The following is a 20656-nucleotide window of genomic DNA, read 5'->3' as shown; positions in this document are numbered from 1 at the left end:
GAGCTCAGCTGGTTCCAAGGGGTGGGGTCTACACCACTGGGGATTCTAAACTTCTGGGAATGAGGGCAGGGCTGTTTCTGAGGGAAAGCCATTTTTCTTCAACATTTTCAAAAAATTCAAACCTGTGGGCCACAGATAGGGCGTGGCCAGTGTGTTTGGGGGAGGCCAGGGTAGGAAGGCCAGGGCAGTGGCCCATACATACCCCTGGGACCAGGTGTTTCTCCCAGCCCTGGCCATGATGATTATTTCGACCTCTCCCAGTGCTCATTTGTTTCTTGTCTATCGTTATTAAAAACATGTGCCTTTTATACCACAGAGCAAACAGATTGCTGGAACATGCTTCACAGAGTACATATCTGAGTTCATTTGCTTCCTGCCTCTCCCTCTGGGAAGTCACGAGTTGGGGTGGGTGCTGAGATACCCTGCTCCCTGGCCTCCCAGACACCACCCCCAATAACAGAGGTTCTTCTGGCTGAGCACACACGGCAGGAGGCACCCGTACTGGAGGTGGCTGTATGGTGGAGTAATTTTCAGACGTTCAAGATCAAAGATGGGGCTTTCAGGGAATGGGGCAGTTGACTCTGGTTCCTCAGTTGTGGATTCTACAGGACTGTCTATTTACGATAACAAGAAAGCGAGTTAGCCCCCTATGGCCCCCACTCCCTTCATGGTACTGGAGTGCCCCAGGTACACGGTTGTACAGGCGATGCACAGGAATGGGGCATGGCATGAAGGGAGTCTGTGAGGTCAAGGTACTCAGGACCAAATCCTTTCCAAATATTCTGAACAAAGCAAAGACAGGAAAGTGTTACCGCCTGAGAGAAGCAACGGCCACAGGGCCAGTCCGGGGAGGTACAGGCGGAGGGGGAGAGCCCATGACCATCTCAGGAAGCTGGGAAAACCTATAGGCCTGTGAAAGAGCAAAAAGAGGGAGATCTGTTAAAACCCAGGGTTGATCAACACACAGGCGGTTCTTTTAAAGGGAAGTAAATTTCCGAGGGGCAGGCTTTCCTTCCTTCCTTCTCCAGACTTCCCCCTTAGGTCTTCCTTAACATGTTCCCCAGCTCCCTCTTCTATATCATTTCCTATCACTGTCCCCTCTGCTCAGGCCACTGTGGTCACGGAGTCTTTCAATTGTTCTTTGCCAAGGTGTTCTTGGCAATTGAATATGCCAAGTTCTTTCCCGTCTGGGCTTTTGTACATGCTGCTCCTTCTCCCTGGTGTGCTTTTAATGTTGCTTGTGTATTTATTATCTGCCACCATCTAGACTGTAAGAGGGCAGGGACTTTGTTGCCAGCTAGATCACCGCGCCCGGAACAATGTCTGGTATATAAAAAAAGATCAATAAATATTAAATGAATGAACCACTGATTGCGTTTTACTTTCTCACTTGTGGAAATAAAGTTTAATGGGGAAAGCAATGGGTTTGTGATCAGGAGGTATGGGTGGAGGGCCTGGTTTGCTGGTGAATAGACTTTATGTCCCTAAGCAAGACAGGGGACCTCTCTGGGCCTCAGTGTCCTCTTCTGAAATGGAACAAAGATGCCTTGCTCAGAGGGGTACTGCAAAGATCAGGCAAGTGAGGTATGTGTACGCATTTTGCAATCTATAAAGCACTGTTTAAAGATAAAGGATTGGAACTGTCAAGAAAGTGAAGACTTTATTCAACACTTGAGGGGATAAGAAGATGACGGTCACTGATAGGATCAGAGAACCAGGCCACAGCCTTCCCAGCAAGAGAAAAGCTAGAAATGCCCTTTGGGGAGACAAAGCTTAACTTGCGGTTCTTGGTCTTTTTCTTTAGGTATGGCCTGCCAGGTCTCCCGAGGCACGAGACTAAAGCTGAAGGCATCAGGACAAGAAGCAGCAGTAGGGGGAATCTGTAAATAGGATTCTTTAAACTTCTTTAAACTGAATGAGTCTTCTGCCTTCAGTATTAGGACTACAGACTCGTAAAGGCCAACCCACTAAATAACAACTCGATCTTGGATAAAACATTCTTTTTAAGCACAGGGAATTGCAAGATGTAAGGGAAATCTCAAGGACTCCACTCCACCTTTCACATTTGCTTACTACTCACTATTTCCAACTCTGCTTTTAGCTCACAGTTCTATTTTAATTTGCTGAGGTGTGTGTGTGTGGGTGGAGGCACCCTGGTGAATTTGGCCCTTCACTTAGCTACACGATGACAGCCTGGGGACTTCCCTGAACCCTAAGGAGTTGCCGAGAATTTGAGAATCATTGTCCTGGACTCCCATCCAGCTTTGCATTCCATTACTATTAATATACCAACAAGGAAGGACACGCCTTTCCCAAAACAGAGAAAGGGGTTTATAGTCCCTCTTCTCTCTTCTGGCCTCTCACAATCGGTAGAAGAGACAGAAAACCTATTTTTGTCCCTGGTTCTTGGAAGGCTTATTTTCTAGTCAATACAGTTTCCAGCCAAGAAAAAGCTTTCTATGCTGGTGGCTGTCCTGTACCAGTTCATCAAAATAACTGATTAAAAGTTCTGAACTTTTAACAAGTACCAAGAGGATTCCCTTCTTTGAAAGAGCTTTCCAGGTACACAGCAAGGCTGCAGAGGAGATCAGAGTCCCCTTTGGGCTATATCCTCAGGGCCCCAGGGGCCACATAAAAGTAGAGAGTCAACCTGTGTCCTGTGCCCTACAGAGTGTCTCCTACATCCCCGCTGTGCAGGTTCCCCATGGTTCAAAGCCCTCCTGGCTTCTAATGCTGGCTTCCCTCCTCATGTGTTTGGAACCTGGCTCCCTGCTGGCTGCTTTGTGACTGGGATCCCATTGGAAGCTATTGCTCAAAACTGTTGCCTGGTTCCAAGTTGCCAGTTCCGTGAAGGTGACTGTGAGATGCCCCATTTGGTGACCAAGGACACTGTCTTTTGGGATCTCTGCCCTCTCCTAGGAAGGAGTTCAGAGACCTAGATTAGGCAAACACCCTTCAGATAGGAATGAGAGGAGAGTGAGAAGGGAGCAAGAGAGCTTAGATGCTGATGGGCCTGGAGAAGGGGCTCTGGAAGGAGGGGCTGGGGAGGGGGAGGAGACATAAATACCATAACAATTTGGGGAATCTGAAATACAAGGGACCTGTATCCACTTTTAGGAAAGCCCAGGAACCAGCAGTAGCACAGAATTCCCAGAATCTCCCCCCCTCCAAGTGCGAAGGAGGGAGGAAGACAGGGAGAGAGAGAGGGGAAGCGAACACATGAGTGCTGGAGGAAGAGAGGGAGAGGCCTGGAGAGAGCTTATTAGCACGAGGACCAGGACTGAGCTGCGCTTTACCTGGACTGACACCTGGAGACTAGTGGATACAAGGACTTCTCAGGGACACCAGCCAGAGTAATGAGATGACAAACTGGGACCAGATACCCCCTCATCATGCTTTGCACCAAGTAGATCCCCCCAATAAGCAAAACCCATGGATATGGAGACTCTGAACTGACTGAGAGCAAGCTGTGGCATGTGGAGATGACATAAATATACCGAAAGTTAAGTGTCTTATACACTTGAGTTTGTGGCTGCAATAAGTATTCTCCAGATTTCCTCTCCTATCTCCCTGTCTCTTCCCATGCAGCCTTCCTGTATAAACCAAGGTTTCTACTCTCTTGAATGATGTTTCTAAACTTAGAGGGCATGCAATTGCCAGATATTGAGTGCTGAGCTGGTTTTCAAAAGGAATTTCTCAGGGGAGTCCAAAGGCAAAGATCCCATGCTCAGGCTGGCCCGGTATGACACAGTGACCCACCTTCAGTGACTCCTCAGAGCTGGACAATGCCCTCTCCCAGTGATCCAACTTTATCAAATCACCAATGACTTTGGTGTAACCAGAGGTGAAGGGAGCTCAGTAACAGGTGACACTAAATTTCCCACCTACCTGGACAGATGGGAATTCAGAACAGACTCAAATTTGATTTGGAGAAACACAAGAAATGTAACATTTCTTGAACTCAAGTGTGGTGGATGCAAACTCATACATGATATGTCTGCATATCTCATCATTAGCAAAGGTTTGGGGAGGGGGTCTTTTAATTTGTTTTGTTTTTGAGGGTAAAAGGGGAAAAAAGAATGGAAAATTCTCAAGTTCATCCTTATAGACATGTCTTCCTTACCAGGGGCAATGAAAGGAATGGACAAAATCCCCTCAAACTGGGTAAGCTTCTTTAAGAGAGGATCACACTGAAGTTTTGGAGATTCGAGTTCTCATCAGAGCCTGAGGACATCCCTCTGGCCCAGCTTAGCCAGTGGGGTGGAAAGAGTGTGGGCTTTGAGGTAAGACAGCTTGAGGTTCTAACCCCAGTTCTTTCCTTTACAGCTGTGTAACCCTGGGCAAGTGTCTTCTTCAAGCCTCAGTTTCCTCACTGAGTACACAGGGATAATATGAACCTCATAGGGTGGGTGCCAGATGGTGAGATAATGTCAACGCAGCACTTTAGCTTAGTGTCAGGTACACAGGGAGCTCAACAGATGGCAACTGCTGCTGTTACTGTTATTATGATTACTGTTGGTTCCATCTGCAAAGCCTCTAGTAATTGCAGAGGGAGATGTCTTGACCTGCTGCCTTTCTTGGAATCCCCTTCTCTGACACCAACAGGAAGGGGGTAGGATGTTTTCCCTTCACTTGGCACAGACCCATTAGTGCTGCTACCAAAATCTGATTGATCACTAGGTGTCAAGTCCAATTTCTTCACAGCTTTAAGGGGCAAAATATGATCGAGAGTCTCCTAAAACGCAGTGCAGAAATCTCAAGCTGCCAGCAGCAACCTTTCCCATGATATAAATGCCATCAGCGTGGCCAGTGCATTTAAAACCGCCAGCCTCCAATTATCCTCCGCCAGAGCTCAAAGAGCTTCCTTTCGGGAAGCCGAAAAGTAATCATAGTTATCATTCTAAATTGCCGCCTTTTCTATTGATTTCCTCATTATCATAGCACAAGGGGGCTCGACAAGAACTTGGGTTAAGAACCATCATTTCTGCTGTGTATTGTTAGCTATTTTCTCCTTTCATGAAAATAGGGGCCACATGAGCTGTTAGCAAAAAACGAAAACCTTAATAACAAAAGAACTGCCTTTGATACCGTTCTGGTTGGATGGCCCCTCTCTGTTGTTACTTCTCAAGCCTTTTCCATTTTCTTGGTGGCCTCACTTCTAAAGTATATCATGCTGATGTTTTTGCCCTTCTCAGCACAACCACCAAGCCCTTATCATGACAAATGCAACCATCTAAGTTTTCATATGTCCCACAGTGAGATTTTTAGATAATCTTGTTAAATTGAGCATAAGGGATATGGCTTGTGGCATCTTCTTGCCTGTCACTGGTTTTAAGACTCATCCTGTTGTTTAAGTGTGTCTCTCTGAAACCCAGATCTCTTCAGATGCCCAGAATCCGGCCTCCAGCCAGAGGGGTCCAGTTGTTCTTGAGAATCATCTTTAAACACAAGGGAAGTTTTTCTGGAACTTTGAGTTGGGCACCCAGAGCATGCTCCAAAAGAATTTCACAGAACAGGAGGAGATTTCATCTCAGAACTGTTGGGGGAAAGAGATATAACTAGTGGAACCCAATGAAAAGAAGAGAATATTTTCATATTAATGACTACCATTTATCAAGTAATTTGATGTGCTAGGCACCATACAAAGTGCTTTAATCAATATCAGTGAACAAGTATTGGATGCTGACTCGGTGCCAGGACTGAGCTAAGCATTTTACACAGATTTCATTGTCACCACTGTATGACTGAGGGGTCTGAGGCTCAGAGTTGTGGTCACCGGCTAAGGTCATTCAGCTGGAGAGTGTCGTTCTACTCTGGGCTAGAGGAAAATCCTGGGACAAGGTCAACGCGTGGAGCTCAGGAAGGATGCACCAAAGAAATAGAAGTCAGTGCGAATCACAGGCAACTTTCCCCAGAGGATAGACACTTAAGAGGCAGTATACACAGGGTGGGGCAAAGGTAGGTTTACAGTTCATATAGAAAAAATATAATAATTAATAAATAATAATACAAGAATAAACTGTTTCGAGTACTTACAACCATAAACCTACTTTTGCCCCACCCTGTGTGTGATAAGATTAGAGTGTTTTCTAAATCTCAGTGGGAAAAATCCCTTCCTCCCCCACAAAAGTGGGTACTAATTTAACACACAATTAGTAGAAAACTGTAATATGACTATCATGGGAAAGTATACTAAGGTGATAAATTTGTAAGGTTCAGTGAAAACTTTTTCTGATTTGGTCTCTAGACTGATGGCAGCGGGGCCAGTGGTGGCCCCAGAGTTGCTGACGCCCTTCCAACAGGAGGTGCTTCTCGATCGTATCCAGCAAAATTCCCTGACAGCAGAGGCGAAGTCATATTCCTGAGATCTGGGCATTGCCCTAAAGCCTTCTGTTTTAGCTTAAAAATTATATTAAGAATTTTGCATTATGCCACCCAATCTCAGAAAATGGGATTCAAAAAAGATGCCCGTGTTCATCCTGTTTCCTTTATTGACTATACTCTCGGATTCGCATGTTGCAGACTAAGAAAGATGACTTCAAGACCTACCAGTTCTTCTGATAATCTCTCACTTTTCCCAAATTGGCTTTTACTAATGAAAGACCCTGTTGACTAGCAAACAAGTATTCCAGCTCAGCTGGCCATCCAGCTTCTCACTGCAGGTTTGTGAGTCAGCATTCTTAGTAATAAAGCAGTTGCTCTGAGCTTAATCAGCATGAGTCAGAGTCCCCTAGATCGAATGGACAAAACAGAAATTCTGTATCTGCTGACCTAAGGACAAGTATCTGCATGGTGATGACCTCAGAGAGGCACAGCCACCCTTGCCCCAGAGGTTCAGTTTCAAATAAACTTTGGTCTCTCCTGCTAACGCTTAACCAACAGGGAAAGGTTGGGCTAGAGAATGACATTCTAAAAGAGGGCACAGACAGACAGAGAGAGGGGGGACTAGGAGCAGAGTTAAGGGAGACATCTCAGTGATCTAGGGGTGAGGAGGGGGACCCAGAGCAAAGGAGAACAATCAGGAAATTCACAATAGTGTGCAGACTATGTAGTTTCATAGCATAACAGCAATTTATTCAGTGCCAATTGAGTGTGGACTTTGGGTAGGTGTGAGGTGGTTCGGTGTTATCACAGGGCTCCACAAGCCCATAGGTGTCCCAAATTGTCTACAGCAAACGAAAGAAATAATATGGGTGGCAATGTAACACATCACCAGGCAGGAAAGCATGCTGGCTATGAATGTGGGTTCTGGAGCCAGACTGCCTGGCCTTGGGCCACGGCTCTGCCCATTTCTGGCTGTGTGACTTGAACAAGCTATGCAACCTCAGTTTCCTCATCTGTAAAATAGGGATAAAACTAGTACCTGTGTCAGAGGCTTGTAGTAAGACCTAAATAAATGAGTTAACATACATGTGACACCTAGATCAGTAACCTAGCAACTATGAAACACTCAATAAATACTAGCTTTCATTTTGCAATTACATATCACTATGACAATTTATAAAACTCTATTAATGAGTAATCCTTGGGGATAGGCCATGAAATATTACCAGGGTAGAATCTATACATGCACAAAGCATTGTCTGTTATGGTCTATGGCTTATAAAACCAAGTCTGTCTTTTTAAGAAGATATATGTAGATACTATGATAGTGAACACAATGCAAACTAATTAAAATTGTTGTTTAAATCATGGAAGCCTTTTGTCATTGGGTGCTTTCTCAGCTACTGAAGTGCAGTTACCACTAAATGAAACAAACATGACTGATACTTCTACAGCATTCACTCTGTGCCTGCATTCTTCTAGTATCTCACATATATCAATTCATTTACTCTTCATAATAACCCTAGGAAGTAGGTTATTTTAATTTGCTAATTTCATCTGTAGAGAATTTAAGTAACATCCCCACGTGACAAAGCCAGTGAATGGTAGAGCTGGGATTCAGTCAAGCCACCCACCTCCAGAGCGTCTGCTCTGAACTACCAGGCTACACAGACCCCTAACAGGCAGCTCTGCGATGGGGTCTGACATTTAAAATGGGTCTTCACACTTGGAAATGTAGGGAATCACCTGTGCATGAAGAATGTCAGCCCTTCACAGGAGGGATAACAGGAAAGGAAATTCATCCTGAAATGTATTACAGTCAGGCATAAGGGCTTCCTGTGTGCCTGTGCCCATAGGACTAAAAGGTTTAGGCTTGGATCATGGGTGGAGGACAGGATGAGAGCCCAGCAAAATTCTGTCTCCAAATCCCAAGGTGACTTATCACTAGAAGTTCCCCCCCTCTGAGACCCACTGAAACACCCTGGGCAGGACTGATCTGATAATAGCAGGTAGGTGGGAGCTGACTTACCGGCCGGGGCAGACTGTACTGGTACATTTCTGGGCGGTAGGTTGGCACCCACTGCACCCCAGCCCTGGGCCGCGTCATGGTCCCCGGAGCGCTGGTCACCACCTCCGAGTAGGGCAGGTGCTGTGTTGAGCCGTAGACCTCCTGGTGCCGGCTTTGGCCTGCGTGGCCTGCGGATGCCAGGCTGAAGGCCTCCTCCAGCAGCATGTGCATCTGCTGCCTGACCTCGTCGATGGAGGGCTGGGAGCTCAGAGTGGAGGTCTCAGAGTGGCCCTTCACCTGCCTCGACCTGGCATAGCCCCGGGGCTCGTTGACTCTGTCAATGTTGGTTTCCTCTATGATTTCAGGCTCAGTCTGTGGGATCAAACAAATGCCCGTTGATTTGTTAATTAACTTTCCTTTCCATTAATGCTGCCTGTAATGTACTCTAAAATGTCCAGCCTGGAATGGTAATATTAGACATATGTGCTCGTTTGCGTTATAGCCTACGTGCCCTGTCCAGGAATTCACACGATGGGGTGGTTAGCTATCACTGGATCAGCAAGGCCACACTTTAGCTCTCCCTGTGCACTTCAATTATCCAAAGCTCAGTGTCACAGGCTTTGTTTATTAGCATAATGACCATGAGAAAGGCTTTTCACTGCTACATTAATGGTATTCTCCAAAACCTCTTAGAGACATCCTCTGTCCTTACGTCTTCTGGGTAAAAGAGTCTAGAGGGTTCTGTGGTCTATGCTTTAAGGGTTGGCACTCTAGATTCTAGGCTAATGCTTTACATTGTCCGGGGTCCAGCCATTGGTTAGCAAACTGCCGGATGCCTGATGGTAATTTCAGAAAGAATAATAAAACCTGCCTCTAGATCACTGGTCTCAAGGTGTGGTGTGCACTGAATCAGACGCTCTGGGGGCAGAATATAGCATCTGTGCCTTGACAAACCCACCTAAAGATCCTGATGCCTGGTAAAGTTTGAGACCCACTACAGAATGTTCTCCCACCCTCCTCCAGTGAACCTTTCATTTAGGGAGTAGCTGCAGAATCTAAGTGGGCAGAGAGCTGGGACTTCATCAACTTCCAGAGCAGGCTTCATGGACTGTCATGCTTGCCTGCTAATGAATACTTATTTTATTAAAAATTTTAAATTTATTGATCGATACTTTTAGAGCGAGAAGAAAGGAAGGAGGGGGGAGGAAGAGAGAGAAAGAGGGCATGCGAGAGAGAAACATCGATTTGCTGTTCCACTTACTGATGCAGTCATTGGTTGCTTCTTGTATGTGCCCTGATCAAACCCACGACCTTGGCGTATTGGGAGGACACTCTAACCAACTGAGCTCCCTGGCCAGGGCTGTTAATGAATGCTTATTTAACAAGTCATTTGTGGCAGATTTTGGTCTGAGACTGGCTTTTGTGATAACCTAATGGTGAGGCTGTGGGAGAGTACTTAATCTACGACCATTTCAAGTATGCCTGTGGCTACCACTGCTGGCTAATAGAACTTGAGATGTCTGCAAGGATAAATTGGCATAGATCAGTTTGCCACCCTGCTCTCCACCCATTACTTAAGTATAGTAGTGCCCCCTTATCCACCAGGGATACATCCCAAGACCCCAGTGGGTTCCTGAAACCACAGACAGTACGGGACCCTATACAGGGTGGGGAAAAAGTAGGTTTACAGTTGTGAGAAAGCAGAACACAGAGTTTATTCTTGTATTATTATTGATTAATTACTGTGTTATTTTCCATATGAACAGCTGTAAACCTACTTTTGCCCACCCCTGTAAATATTGTTTTTTCCTATACATACATACACACATACCTATAATGTTTAATTTATAAATTAGGCACAGTAATAGATTAACAACAACAATAAAACAGACCAATTATAACAATATACTATAATAAAATTTACATGAATGTGGTCTGTCTCTCCCTCTTCCTCTCTCTCTCTAATGACTGATCTGATAATCCAGATGGCTACTAAATAGCTAATGGTTGGGGTGCCCCAGAGGCTGTCCTTGCACTGAGATCTGTGCAGGTGCCAGATGGGTGGAATGGGCTCCCACAGATGTCCCACGCGACAGTGGCCGAGAAGCCTCAGTGCAGAAGCAAGAGACAAGGGGCTGCTCCTGGCCCCAGCCCCGCTGCTCCGCGCAGGGAGGAGCCACAGCAATGCCGGGTGTGAAAGGTGTGCCGAGGAGATAAAAGACGGGGCGCAGGGGGTGTTCAAACCAGGAAAGTTACTTAACTTTCGATGTTTCAGTTTCCTTGTCTGTAAAATGAAGATAATAATAAGACCTGCCTGCAAGGGTTTAATAGGGATTAAACAAGATGATACACGTAAATAAAGATTTTAGAACAGTAACACATGGTAAAAACACAAAAACAGTAGCTGCTGGTCATCAGTCTAATCATCTTTATTATTACTTTTATTCATTCAACTGCACATATTTCTCATGCAATGTTAAGGACTCTAATATAGGAAAATGAGCACAATGAAATGTCATCAGGGAACTCATTCATAAAGGGAAGTCCCGCCCTCCTTAAAATCTATACATGGAAGGCTAGAATTTTATTTTTCATATTTTAAAAATTTGTTTCCTTTTCTTTAGTATTAAATTAATATATGCTTATGAAAGAAGAAATAAAAAAGACAGAAAGAACAAACAAGAAATTAGACATTTCCTGTTATCAGCCAGGGTTAGGGCTTGGCTATAGTTCTAGATCAAGAGACCAGGTTTTCTGACAACCTTCAAATCTAGATTTGTCAATGAATATCTACAGTGAGTAATTTAGAATACTGTTTTTAAAAATATATATTTTTATTGATTTCAGGGAGAGAAAGGGAGAGGGAAAGAGAAATATAGAAACATCAATGATGAGAGAGAGTCATTGATCAACTGCCTCCTGCACAACCCCACTGGGGATCGAGTCTGCAACCCAGGCATGTGCCCTGACTGGGAATCGAACCATGATCTTCTGGATCATAGGCTGACATTCAACCCCTGGGCCACGCCAGCCTGGCTAGAATACTGTTTTTATATTAACACAAGCAAGGATAGATTATGGAGTAGAATGCAAAATTACCTTTGTGATAATAAACTCAAAGACAATTCATGCCTGGAGGTATGCCTGCAAACCCTGGGCTGGGAGCTCTTCTGCATTGGGGTTCTTTAGGGAAATATGTGTTTGCTAAAGGTTTAGTGATACCTTCTAGGGTAGTGAATACAGAAATGAAAAACATTTTCTTCACATGCAGAGAACATTCTGAACTGAATTTCAGAGCCCGAAGGGACTGTAGGAGACCTTTTAATTCAAGCCCATTTTATAGCTGAGGAGGTTGAGGCCTGAGCTGGTTAAGTGAGTTAGCCAAAGTCACCCAGAGGTGGCAGTGACAGAACCTGGCTCTCCCAGCCCCTGTCCCTTGCGTGTCCTGCTACACGACATTGCCTCTTACATTTCCCTGTCAATGCTGGTTGCTACCCACACACTGCCCTTCCTCCCTACATCCCCAGTCTCTCTAATAAATAATGGATGCTTAATGTTAAACTTTTCCCAGGTAGACGATTAATGGCACCGGGGTGAGCTATGATTTTTCCCACCCTCAGCTATGCTACTCATTTCCAGTCATACTGGTGGATCTATTGTTATGTGAATTTACAGTTGTGCCTTAAGCAGGGCAAAAATATACTTAGCAATAACTACCTACTCTCCTACTCTTCCAAGAGCCTTGGAGAGGGGCTGGGCTGGGTTGGGGGGTGGTTTCTGAGTAAGGCTGGTGGGGAGATGCCACCTTCACTGGGGAGGTGAAGACATTTTTTCCAGGATCCCACTGCATCTGCCCTATAACACCCCAATGGAAATTAATCTCCGCTCCGCCGCATAGTTTTCATTTTGCATAGGAGAAGTGGGTTTCCTTTAACTCAAGGGCACAGAGTCATAACCCAACTATGACCTCAACAGGTTTGATCTAAAGAACTATCTTCCCATTGTTCTCACTTGGCTTTTCAGTTTCTCAACATCAAGAAGAGCTCTCACTGTCTCCCAGGCTTCTCCTTCATCACACTTGATTTGCTTATTTAATGTCTATCTTGCCCGAGTCTGGATGCTCCCTGAGTTCATCCCACCTCTGTCTTTCATGAGCTTAGCATAATGCACTTAGCATTTAATACAGCTTTGTGATATAGAACCAAAATAAAAAATTCTGTCCACTTGCCCATGCAGTGGAATTTGAGCTTAAGATAAAAGGCCCACATTCTCTAACAAATTTCCTCCAATGCTAATGAGCTGCGTGACAACATGCAAATTACACGAACTCCTGAAAAACCATGGTCTGTGAAGTCCCTTCTGGTTCTCACAGTCACTGTTTCTTGGACTCTATCTGCTATAGAAGGGCCCAGATTCAACTACTATCATATTCTGTGGGAATCTGATGCCTCCTCTTGAAGGATCCCCTCCAAATAACTTCCTTCCCCACCTTGAAAAATGTGAACACTCCTAAGTTTGTTCTTTTACTTAGCAGATAATTACTGATTTCAACCCTGTGCTAGGCCCTGAGTTGGGAGTTGTGGATACAACAATGAATAGGTTAGTGACCCAGCCCTCGAGGAGGAGACAAATAATAACAGTAATAGCAGCTAACATTTATTAGCAGCTTACGTGCCAGACACTGTTCAAAGTCCGTATACATCTTCCTTTTTCTTTATAATAACTTATGAGGTAATAACCATGATTATCCTCATTTCACAGATGAAGAAATTGAGGCACTAAAAGATCAAATATGTTGCCCATAATTGGTGGAGCTGGGATTTGAAGCCAGACAGTCTGAATCCAGCACCCAAGCTCTTATCCATTACATGCATAAACAAATCCATTACCATAGCACAGAGACGGGCTCTGAGAGAGGCAGGAACACACTTCTGTGACCAGGGAAACAGACAATGAAATAATCATTGGGATAATCTACTTTATAGATTACTAAAAGGATGAAAAGCATCAATATGTAAATATAAGGTACTTAGAAGAGTGTCTGGCACATAGGCATTTAATAAAAACTAGCTGCTATCATTATTGTTGTTATTTGCTTTTTCCCAGAAAACAGTAGCTCCTTTAGGGTTGGATCAGTGTCTTATCATTACGTCCAAACTGAAACTGGGGTCCTTAGGACTTCAATTAAATTTAGTTTAAGTCCTAGCTCTAGAAATCATCTCTCTCTCTATATATATATGTGTGTGTGTGTGTGTATGTGTGTGTGTGTGTGGTGTGTGTATGTGTGTGTGTGTGTGTGTGTGTATATATATATATATATATATACACACAGTAACAGTAAAAGACATTTGCATGTATCTAAAATGAATGAGTCATGCCCGGGCGGGATCCAGGCGATCGGGGCTTGATTCCCGCTCAGGGCACATGCCCGGGTTGTGGGCTGCAGCTGATCAATGACTCTCTCATCATTGATGTTTCTATCTCTCTCTCTCTTCTTTCCTCTCTGAAATCAATAAAGATATATTTTAAAAAATAAAATAAAATAAAATGAATGAGACAATCTTATTTACAGTGGAGTTGAAGAGGAGGAATGAAGGACTCTTGAAGCCATGTATTCTAGAATTTCTTGAGTTATGAGCCCCAAAGTAGACAGGTGTCTTACCCGGTCCTACTTTCTAGGATACACAAGTGTGTGCAATATTGCTTTGCCTCACCCAGGCACTTCATTGCAGGAGCACAAGAATTTGAAGTCTCTCTCCAAAATGTGCCCCAGGGCAGTGCTTTTCAGCTCAGTGTCAATCAGTTTCACCCAGCAAAGAGAACAGGTTCTGAATAAATTCTGCCACTTCACAGCAAAGACCAAGTAGGGGTTTCAGCAAGATAGATTTCTGGGCCATCTGACCAGGATGGATTGCCCTGGCTCCGTGTCCATTTTCCTCTCCACCAAATAAGGTCCTTTGGGCAACATAAAACAGGGCTGCTTCTCTGCATTTAATGCCTGCTCCGGCTGTTTAACAGCCTCATTGCAAGTGCTGCCTGTCACCAAAGAAGCAGAGACATATTTACAAAGCTGCTTGTGAAAAACAAACTTCAGCGAGTTCTCACTTCCTCTGTGGGCAGAGGAGCTATTGGCACAGGGGCAGCTGAGAGTTCCACCTAAGCCTAAACCCCAACCATTCCTCCAACAATAAAGGGCAATTGCCTCTCAGGACAGGTAATGGTGGTTCAAAATAATGATCTGACTACTTCTCTTCTGCAACAGGTGTGCAAATGGAATTTTAAAAAAACCTCCCAGCAGAGTTTCTAATTTCACTCTGTTGCTTACCCACAACCCAACAACCACATCAGAGCTATAAGGACATGAAAACAGGATGCTGTTCCTGCATTTTAGGTGAGTAAAAATGACACTATAGGGTCCTCTCATATTGCTAAGCGGAATGGCATTTTTTTGAATCTTCCAAAGAGGGACCCATAATTACACTGATTTTGGGGGTGGACAGTCAAGGGTAAAAGAACATGCTTCAATGTCCTCAGCAAGTGGAGAGGTCTCAGCTTTACTCACTGCTCCCAAAGCAAACCATTTTCATCCCATTGCATATGTCAGGCTCCATCCTCTTGCCTTTCTCTCCCTTAGCCCTCCACAGAGCAGTGGAAACTCAATTACTGAGTGAGTCATGACATCCCATTTACCCTGAGTTATGACTGGCTACCCTGTGTGACCTTAGTGGTCACCTTTGGAAGTGTGGCTCAGTTGGGGCAATGGGGAAAAGGTCTTGGGCACCCTTTACAGAGCCCTTCTCTAGTCCCACCATGCTGGAAAAAGGCCCTATTTGAAAAATACAATCCTCTCTTTGGCGTGTGACAAAATTCATGGCAGTTCTGAGATATCTAAAGTGTTAGAATGGAAAAGAAACAGGAAAAGTGTATCTTCTCCCCCATGGACTCTGTTAACCAGGGTTGTGACAGCTAATGTTCCCTGAATGCTTCACCTGCATTAGCTCATTTAATTCTCACTACAACCCTATAGGTGGGTGCCACCTGTAACCCCATTTTCTAAGCGGGAAAGTAAAGCACAGAGAGGTGAAGTAACCAGCCCAAATTCACCTGCTGGAAGTAGGTGAGCTGGAACTTGATGAGGCCCAGCTCCAGACTCCATTGGCATCACCATTCCACAGTACTTCTTGTGAACGCTGAGAATAATCTAGGAGCCTCAGTCAATTAATTAAAAATACCCTTTAAAAAGGAATCAACCTGAAAGTGAACACCAAAGATCGGCTTTCTCTCCAGGGAAGCTGTTTCGCCTTTTGTTTTTGAGATGAGTCACCACTGCTTTTTCTCATCTTAGCTGAGTGGGCACTGTGGGCGGTGGGAGACAGAGTTAGTCCTGAGAGTCAACACTGCTCATAACAAAACAGCCTCTCCCTTCCACTGGCGCACACCTGCTTTTTCTCCTTTTGAAAAATCCAGACAGACTCACAAAATCCCTCCTTGTCACTCTATCTGCCTCCGAAACACCATCTCTAACTGCAGCCAGAGCTTCCTAAGCCCCCCGGGGAAGAGTGGCCTTTGGCTCATCACCAGGCTGATCCTTCCCTTCACAGGGGGCAGGCCCAAGAGGAGAGGCTGAAACAGAGGGAGGGCTGCCAGGGAGCATTATGTGGTTTCGTTCCTTAAAAGCCCAACCACCAATGTTCTTCAAGTAGTGGGCACTGTGATGGCCTCAGCATCCACCCACTCTTTTCACTGTGTCTCAGCAAAAGGGGCCTGGACATCTGGGGGTCTGAGTCTACCCTGGCTCCATTGGTGAGGTCCGATTGGGTTAAATCCATCAGTGTAAGCCCCCTCTCCCCCCTACCCCTACTGCTACAGTGATTGATACAGGGGTGGGCACAGTTGAAGTAAAACCCATAAACCTTGTTTCATGTTTGAGAAAAGAGAAATTCTGTTCTTGCGTTGGTCAAAGCAGTATGTAGATGTGAGCCATTTCCTACCAGAGAGAACCAACCTACAGATAAAGCCAACACAGGAAGGACTGTTCTGCATGAGGCAGAGAAATGAACCGGAGCCCCAACCAAAGCATGCCCAGATTCACCGTACCCAATACATTCCCTTAATGACTTAAGACAGTTTGAGCTGGGTGGGTTTTCTGTTTTCACCAAAGCAGCCTGACTGATAATCACCATTTAGACTGAACTTTGAACAGTAACATACATGTCTGTACTCTTCATAAACCAGTCAAATCAAACATTTGTATGGTTCAGAGTTATAAATCTGCCCCATATCTTCAGGTCTCAGCTCAGGAGTCACCTCTTTTGTTTGTTCATTTGCTCAGCAAATAGAGACACTGCATCTCCTAGGCTCCAGTTACTATTCTGGGTGCTGAGGTTTCCAGCATGAATAAAACATGATTCCTGTCCTTGAGGAGTCAAATAATACACATAAACCTACAGCTGGGAGACAGAGAGTAAGAGCTTTGACTGGGGTGAGTCCCAGGTGCTACTGGAACACAAAGGACAGGCATCTAAATCAGACCCATAGAGATAAGGGGTCCAGAAAAAGATTCTGGGGGAGACAATGTTAAAATGAGTTCTGAAAACAATGCCTGGACAAGTGGTTGTAACCTGGGAGCAGGTTTGCCCTGGGCACATTTGTCAGAGAGGTAAATACCATATATAGTAAAACCTTTGAAAGTCCCTTAAATCGGCCACATGGTACAACATACATGGCCCACGTATACAACCTTATAGAGAAATATGTAAAAAAGGAATATATAATCTGTAATGTATACAATACGAACAGAATATACACAAAATATTTATATTATTTTTTTCCTTTGTCTTTCAGGGCCTATGTTGTTAAATTTTCCTGTGTTCAATGTAGATATGATGCGACAATTCCACTGCACTCAGCGTTTGCTGGAGGAAATGAAAGGGATAGCAGCTCCCAAGGGGTGTTCCCATTTGCCCACTGGCCTCCAGCTCTGCAGGGGTTTGGAGGCCACATGTGGGCCAAGGAGAAGCAGGGTGGGGAGGGACTAGTGCAGAGAGGACACTGTGTTGCTCAGGACTGTAGAACATGTTTCCCCAGCGGCCAGGCACACTGCCAGCTGCTGGCCCTCAGCTATCAGTTGGGAATTGCCCTTGTTACCCAGGACAGCTCTGCAGGGCCATGTGAGCTCCACAGCTCCCCATGGATTAGCTCCGACCTTGTAGTATCTGTAGCATAGCCCAGCTTTGAACTCTCCCCAATCCTGCTTTCTGTCTTTCCCCTACAAGTGCTCATACCAAAAGCATGCTGGGAACCCTGGCCTGTAATAAGCGCCTACCCTGGCCAGGAGGCTGTGAGGCTGAGAAGCCAGAGGGTAGGTGGGTACCAAGAGTAGGAGCAGGTGGCATCCAAATCCGAGGGAATCAGAGAGAAGGAGCAGGCAGATGGCACTGTGCGCTCACAACAGAAGAAAGCTGTTTGCCTCCTGCCCAGTGGGAAACTGCCCGGTGGGAGGGAAGTCCTGGGCCACAGGGGAGGCCTAGCTCCGAGTAAGGTCACTAGGCCATCCTGAAACCTGCCTGCTCCCTTCCAACCTGCCAACAGGAATCTGCCTCCTGCTCCCACTGGCCCAGGGGCCTCCATCTTCGTGGGGTTAACAAGTATCTTTGTGGGCAGCCACCAGCCTGGTGAGATCTGGGCTGTACTCAAAGGCCCCTTTCACCACCAAACACCTCCACCTCTGCCTCAGGCTCAATGAAGGATCCTGATTTTAGATGGTCATATATTTCCGTTGGATTAAAAGCCCCCATTAAATTACAGTGTACTCTAAATTAACTTGAGATAACAGATTAAGCCAGGGCTATTAATAGCTTAACCCAGCTGGCAGAGGTAGGATAAAGAAATTAAAACGAGATGGGAGACACACGTAACAGCTCCAGGTGGGATGCTAGGGGGTGATGTGAGTGGGGCAGGGTCAACACAAGAGCACCCAGTTAAGAGGGCAACAAGCAGGTTGAGGTGAAGGAAAGAACCTCCAAATCCAACCATTTGCTTCTCAATGAAACCCAAAGTTGATTGTACCTTTTACTGGGAACACCATGTGGTGCCAGGACATTCCTGTGCTCTGCCCTGGCCTCAGCTACCACTCGGAGGCTCTAAGATGCTGGGGGAAGGGTGGGAGTGGGTGAGCAGGAGAGGATCCCATTAATAATAGGATTGACAAACTTATCTAAAAGGCCCCAGACTTGCTATAAGCTATTACAGGCAGTCAAGGGCTTCCAGATCATATTTCATTCCCTCGCAAATGGATCCCATCAAAACACTGTTCCGATTCTCCGGCCTCCTTCCAGTAACCACTGTTCACCTGGATCAAAAGCAAACTGGCTGCTTTGTCAGCTGAGAAGGGCCAGCAAGATACACTCCCCACCAAGCACAACACAATGCACCCGGCCTGCAGCAGGCGGCTGGAGACTGCGGTCTGAGCGATGCTTCCATCTTCCCCTCTGCTTTCCCTTCCTCCACTCATCCCCGCAACTGCTTCCCAAACCTGCTCTGCCTGCTAATTCCCTCACCACCCGGTGCCTGTGGTGGGGACAGCGGACCAGCCTTTGGGAACCTCTTTGCGGCGGGCACTCCTGCAGCGCTAAGGCTGACTGGTTAAGCTCCACACACGTCAGGCCATCCATGAGGGGCGGCTGTGGCTGAGACGTTAGGGTCTAGTCATCAGCTGCACTAGTGTGCAGTCTGGACAGAGGACGGGGGCAGGGCCCAGCCTTCTGCTCCACATCGGATCCAGGGCAGCCCACTTCCCTACCTTCCTGCTGGGGCCAGAGGCAGCAGCCTGTCGTCAGGGCCGGCCCTGTGGTTTTGTTCAGTCTTTCTGGAACTTTCCTCCAGCCCTCCCATGACTTGGGGAGCACCTAATTCCTCGCAGTCATTTCTGTCTGATTAAATGGCTTAACGTTTTCTGTTTTCTGAAGCTGAACCTTGCCTGATTTAGTACGCCCCTGTTTTTTATTTGTAGATTTAGCTACACTTTTCAGTTGGAAAATCAGCTGGTGTTCACTAACATTTCAAAACACTTGCCCGAAGAACGCCTGTGGAATGAGAACTGATGACGGCACTTGCTACAGCAGAGCTTCGATCTCACTTCTGAGACGCAACCAGTCATCCTTAATGTTTTCAACCCACTGCCCACATTTTAGGGTCTGAACCCACCGTGCCTCCAATGCTCTCTGAGCGCCTCCAGGGTGTGGAACTTTGGACAAGGTGCCCGAGAGAAACCTAAGGGCAGTAGCTTGCAAAGGTCTCTTCTTCTGAGAGGCCAGCACTCATTTCCAAAGTTAGAATTCAGACAATCCATTCCTAGTCTCCTTCACAGCCCAAGCACACAGCTGACCCATTCCTGTCATAGACTTTTAAACTCCAAACACAAATCAAGGTTGAGGAGGTGTGTTTTTATTTCTGGGAACGATCCGGTTATTACTTGCCCTTTGGAAGCAAAGGCTGATTCATCAGTCACATACAGAGGTGATTATTTGGCTGATACAGGAAAAATCACTTGGGTTTTTATTCTGCCCGAGAATTCACACTTGGGCCATTTTCTCTTCCTCACTGCTTCATTATTCTCTATGGCTTTCATTTGGAAAATAACATTTAAAAATACTTTGAAATAGAGATATTTTTCCTTTTAAATATCAGGCTGACATGATCTCTTCTACCTACTTTATGCATGGGAGGAATTCATTTCAATGCCAAAGTTAGTTTAATGATATGGTCTGGTCTTTTGGGAGTGATCAGCTTTGGACATCTTTCTAAAATCATGCATTCTTCTAAAGGGGGTGCCTCCTTCTAGAAAATTACTACCCAGCTGAGCCACAGTTCCTGTCAAGAGTGTGTTGCATCTCTCAGTTGTTAGGGTGACTAACAGGTTGAAAATTATTGTAAAACACAGTGATTCCCAAGCCCCTTGGAGCTAAGAGGCTCTCTTGTACAGGTCCTAACAACTCCCAATCTATGAAAAAATTCTGAAAGAATCCAGGTCGCCATCAGTCCTGGGGCTAAGAGTTGCCTGTGGAGCACGTGTTTGTTTGCTCATTTATTTATTCATTTATTTTTACATGCAGGCTTTTCTGTTGGGACTCTAAAGTAATCAGCTTTGGAAAAATTCACAATTAAATCAATCTCCCAGGACTTTTGTTCCTACCATGTCAAGGAGCAGGTCCCTCTGGTGATTCCTAATCTGGCAGAAATAACTGGAAATTCTGGCCTGGCCTCAAGCTTCCCACACCCAGTAGGAAGATGGACATGTTTCCAAGTGAATGACCCGTTCCCTGC

General features: G+C 45.5%; 1 protein-coding gene across 1 annotated transcript in view; it reads right to left on the bottom strand.

The window, feature by feature from the left end:
* KIAA1549L (KIAA1549 like) overlaps positions 1–20656 on the bottom strand; it is a 100044-nt gene that overhangs the window by 11226 nt on the left and 68162 nt on the right. Inside the window, exons 17-18 of the mRNA XM_087822275.1 lie at positions 8354–8704; positions 813–910 (exon numbers count right to left, since the gene is read on the bottom strand). Coding sequence (XP_087678401.1) covers positions 813–910; positions 8354–8704 — 449 coding nt within the window. The remainder of the gene's footprint in view (positions 1–812; positions 911–8353; positions 8705–20656) is intronic.

The sequence above is a fragment of the Miniopterus natalensis genome, chromosome 11 (assembly GCF_054644295.1).
Source record: "Miniopterus natalensis isolate mMinNat1 chromosome 11, mMinNat1.hap1, whole genome shotgun sequence".
NCBI lineage: Eukaryota > Metazoa > Chordata > Mammalia > Chiroptera > Miniopteridae > Miniopterus > Miniopterus natalensis.
This window is presented reverse-complemented; position numbering and strand designations above follow the sequence as displayed.